The sequence below is a fragment of the Coregonus lavaretus genome (assembly GCF_964263955.1).
Source record: "Coregonus lavaretus genome assembly, contig: HAP1_SCAFFOLD_4887, whole genome shotgun sequence".
Taxonomy (NCBI): Eukaryota; Metazoa; Chordata; class Actinopteri; order Salmoniformes; family Salmonidae; genus Coregonus; species Coregonus lavaretus.
The window spans coordinates 41,296-45,524 of NW_028166795.1; the positions used below are offsets into that span (position 1 = coordinate 41,296).

General features: G+C 40.2%; 1 protein-coding gene across 1 annotated transcript; it reads right to left on the reverse strand.

Moving 5' to 3' along the window:
• Positions 1-1,798: 1,798 nt before the first annotated feature.
• Positions 1,799-3,849, reverse strand: LOC311114300 (dnaJ homolog subfamily B member 9-like; the record flags this gene model as incomplete). The annotated part of the gene is made up of 1 exon (XM_084189558.1): positions 1,799-3,849. A coding segment is annotated over one exon (474 nt), but the record flags the coding sequence as incomplete, so codon positions are not given.
• Positions 3,850-4,229: the final 380 nt, after the last annotated feature.

The window sequence follows — 4,229 nt, forward strand, 5'->3', positions numbered from 1 at the left end:
CCCCACACCGCCACAATTTACCCCGCCCAGAGAACTGCGCACACAATAATTCAGCGTTGCATTATGGGACTTTGAGTTTTTACATAGGGAAACATCAAAGGAACAGGAAGAAAAATAAACATGTACAAAAATAAACTACATTTACAAGTGTTGACATCATGATGGACCAATGTTACTATAGCTAGGTTTCCATCCAATTGGCGACAGATTTTCAGTGGTGCACAGATAGAACAATGAGACAGATATTTCACCGGATGTATAAATGTGAAGCATCCGGTTGGTGGTTCCACTCACTACTAAATATGGTGGTGAGAGGAAGCCCAGTGGCCGGCAGTGGGAGAAGATGGAGCGAGATTTCCTCATCAATGGAACATTTGATCTCAATACAGTTTTCTGTTTCTAAAACTAAAATATGTTATGAACAGAGTGGACAAATTTTCGTAGACTTTATCCTTTGCCAAAGTTTACAAAAATTGCGTTGTTTAGGAGTGCAAGGGCGAATTGAGTTATTGCACACGCGCACTTCAGAGTAGGCGTTCCCTAACGGAAAACGTGCTAGAACGCGCCAATAGACTCTCGTTAGCTCATGCTTGTCTCTGCCCACCTCCTTGCTTGCTCTGCCCACTATGATTAATTTGCTCCCATTGGAAACGACAGGCTGTGCTCTATCTTGGGTTAGAAATAGACATCTTTGAGTGGTGTTTCCACCAAATGGACTTGTTGCAGATAACAATCAGTACATGATGACGTAGTGCACACAAAATGTACTTTTTCCGCTTAAATGTATATGTTCCGAATAAAAACCTAAATTCAATGTATTGCCATCACATTTTAAACTACGGATTAGTTGTTACGAAAACTGTTGCGTTAAATAGCAAATATGCCTACTCTGGTTTTGGCACGTGCCAACAGGTCGCAGATACAGTGCGGGAAGGCTGTGCTGGTAGGCTAGTCTACAATTTTTTCTTTTATTTAACCAAGCAAGTCAGTTAAGAGCAAATTCTTATTTACAATGACGGCCTACACCGGCCAAACTCGGACGACGCTGTGCCAATTGATACAGCCTAGAATCGAACCAGGGTGTCTTTAGTGACGCCACTGGCACTGAGATGCAGTGCCTTAGAGCGCTGCGCCACTTTGGAATAAGATTATGGATGAGAGCAAGAATATTTGTCAAACGGCAGTCAAGCATCGATCATCATAAGACGCTCGATATTTATTGGAAAGCAGCATCAAACTCATCACCGTGCACTTTCGCCACCCTGTGAAGTTCATTACTTATTTCATCAAGCCTAATAAACTGCTTGGTTTCCCCGAGTGTAGTAGGAGGACCACACACCGTATAATCGCGACTCCAAATGTACTTCTATACGATAATCAATATTTGCGCATATCGCAGTTTCCACCGCCATTTCCCGCCGAATTAATTTTACGGACACAATGATCCCATGTCGAACGAACAAATTATTTGGAGGCATTTATACAATTCAATTTTATATATGACATGACTACTAGCAACAACAAAAAACTGTTGATGAAAACATGGTTCGAGAGAGCAAATTCATTTTCCAAGACTAGGGAACTAGGTAAATAGGGAGTGGGTACCAAAATATTTAGGCATTGATTCATGCATTTACAGAAAATCAGGGTTAGGACTGCCCAAGGAATTTCCTTGGCACTACCCCAATAAAAGTGTTTGCAGAGAAAATTCTACTTGGGGTGTGCAAACCTGCTACACTTCTGACAAAGAATGGCACAATTCCACAGAATTAAAAATACACATTGTTTATTTCCACATCTTTTTTTTTTTTTTTTACATTTTCAGGGCGGGCCCATACCCTATTTCCAGTCAAGGTAACACACATTTTATCCATAGGATTAAAATAATGAAAGTGCATACATACATCAACATATCACAATGACAATGCCAGCAAGTAACAGTGGCAAAAAATAATAATAAAAAGAGGAGCTGGCTTTAAAATATTGCACAACGTAAACTTGGGCACATATTCATAAAGCGTCTCAGAATAGGTGTTCTGCTGATCTAGGATAAGTTCCGCCTGACCATGTAAATGTTATTCGTTTTGATCTAAAAGGAAAAATGTATTCATCATAAGCACTCCTACTCAGAGACCGTTTCTGAATTCAAGCCCAGGAGAACAGATAGTTCTAGTCTACAGACTAGTGAAACATGAGGTAACGGGGTGGTTATGAGGTGTTGGATGAACAACACTGGATTTTATTTTACACCAATGTTTAGCTTATACATTCAAGTGGTCCATGCAGACAGGAGGAGAGATGTTAAAGTTCCTCTGGAGTGAAAATCATAACAATGTAGCTAGCTACATCAACAGCAAGTAGTTTACATTTTGTTATTTTTGTAGATCTGAATATATTTTTTCCTAATTTTAACTAAAAGTGGCAAGCATCCCTTACCACAACAGAAAAAGTGAACTTCAGGCAGCATCAAAATGCTGCATTACGGTTTCACTAAATGTTCTGAGGGAACATTTTGCTGACATTGTTCTCCATTTATCAAGCAGAAGCAAACCTGTCACAGTGTCATTGTCCACAACGTTTAGTTCCAACTAAAGGCTGCTGGATTCACACAATGGAGCCATGGGCTATACAAAACACTACATGCACAAAGAAAAGGTATAGGTTGGGGAGTGGTAGTAGTTACTGAAACTTTTTGGCTGACGAATTACAATAACAATGCTCAAGTGAAAACATTCTTTCATGTTTTTTTTCTTTTTTTTTCTCATGGACAAATGAATGTGCTTAAGGCAACAATACTGACACTATGTTCCCTTGCATCTTTAGGTTTGCAAGGGACTATATAATGAATAACTGAAAAGCTTTTCCTCAAAAAGCCTATGTAAATATTAAGGGGGTTACCAAATATACGGTACGTACACACATATATATATATATATATTAGACTTCCTTAACACTACCTAAACAATATTTTACTCTACAACATTCAAATTTCTAACTATACTGTGAGCGATATGCTTCAAAAGCTTTTCAGTGCTTGAATTAATTGTTAAAAAATTACAAACTGAGTGTGCTAAAAAGTGTTTTCATTAGCTACTTTGACTCAACAAAACAGCAATGAACAAGACTTAGGTCACAGCAGCAACAAAAACAGCTGGCTCCCACCCACCACAGGTGCCTACCCATATGCAAGCTGTGGCAGGGTCATGTTCATTAGGGCACAACATAGATAAACATTTCAAAATGTTATGCAACGGAAAACAAGCCTTTCTTATTGGACAAGTTCAGATAGTACCTCCCCATTTCAGGCTGCTTTTTTACGTTTCGTGCCTGATGAACACGACCCAGGGTACCTGGATACCGACAAGACCTCTGTCCTCAGGAGCCAGAGCAGTCAGTGTACGTGGTGACCATGTTCCCCCTGCGCTGTGTCACTGTTCTGCAGTGTTGCTTCGTTGTAGTACCCTGAAATGTGCTCTCCGTCCGCTTAGTAGTGTCCCTGTCAAAGGTAAACATCTTCTCCATGTCGTCAAACATGTCATCAAAGCCACCACCACCTGCTGCTCCAAAGGCCCCCTGGAAGTGTCTCTTGTGTCTGTTGTGGTGGGCCTCCTGGTGGGTCCGGAAGTGGTCCTCGAAGTGCCTTTGGTGATGTGCGTGCCGGTTCTGGCTGTAAATATCAAAGTCCTTGAACACGTCGTTGAAGTTGAAGGGCTGGTGGATGTTTGGACCGTTTTGGTCTTTGGTTCCGTCATTATAGAATGTGCCGTGACCAAACTGGTCGTACTCCTGTCTCCTCTTCTCGTCTGATAATGTTTCATATGCTGCAGATGACAAGTGCAAGAAAAGGTTTCAGATCATAGCAATGATTCTATTAGCAGTACAGTGTTAAAAACACTAGTTTTGCGCAACAGTGAGGTAATTCAGCTACAACACAATAAAATAAACACGCTGGAAGGAATGTGTGAAGATGGACATTTTTACATAAATAAAATACACTAAAGAGTAAAGAAGTAATAACCTTACTATAAATGGGAATATTTAAGATGACCAAAGTTCATATTTAGTTTAGAGTGATCAACACAATGTTTAGCATATTTTGGAGTTTCTTTAATGCACATCATTTCCAGTGTTACACTCAAGGTGCGGGTTGATGGTCACAAGACTTGAAGCTGAATGTTGTTATGGATTACTCTCATATCTGTTGATAGTGATTGACTCCAGACTGGAGG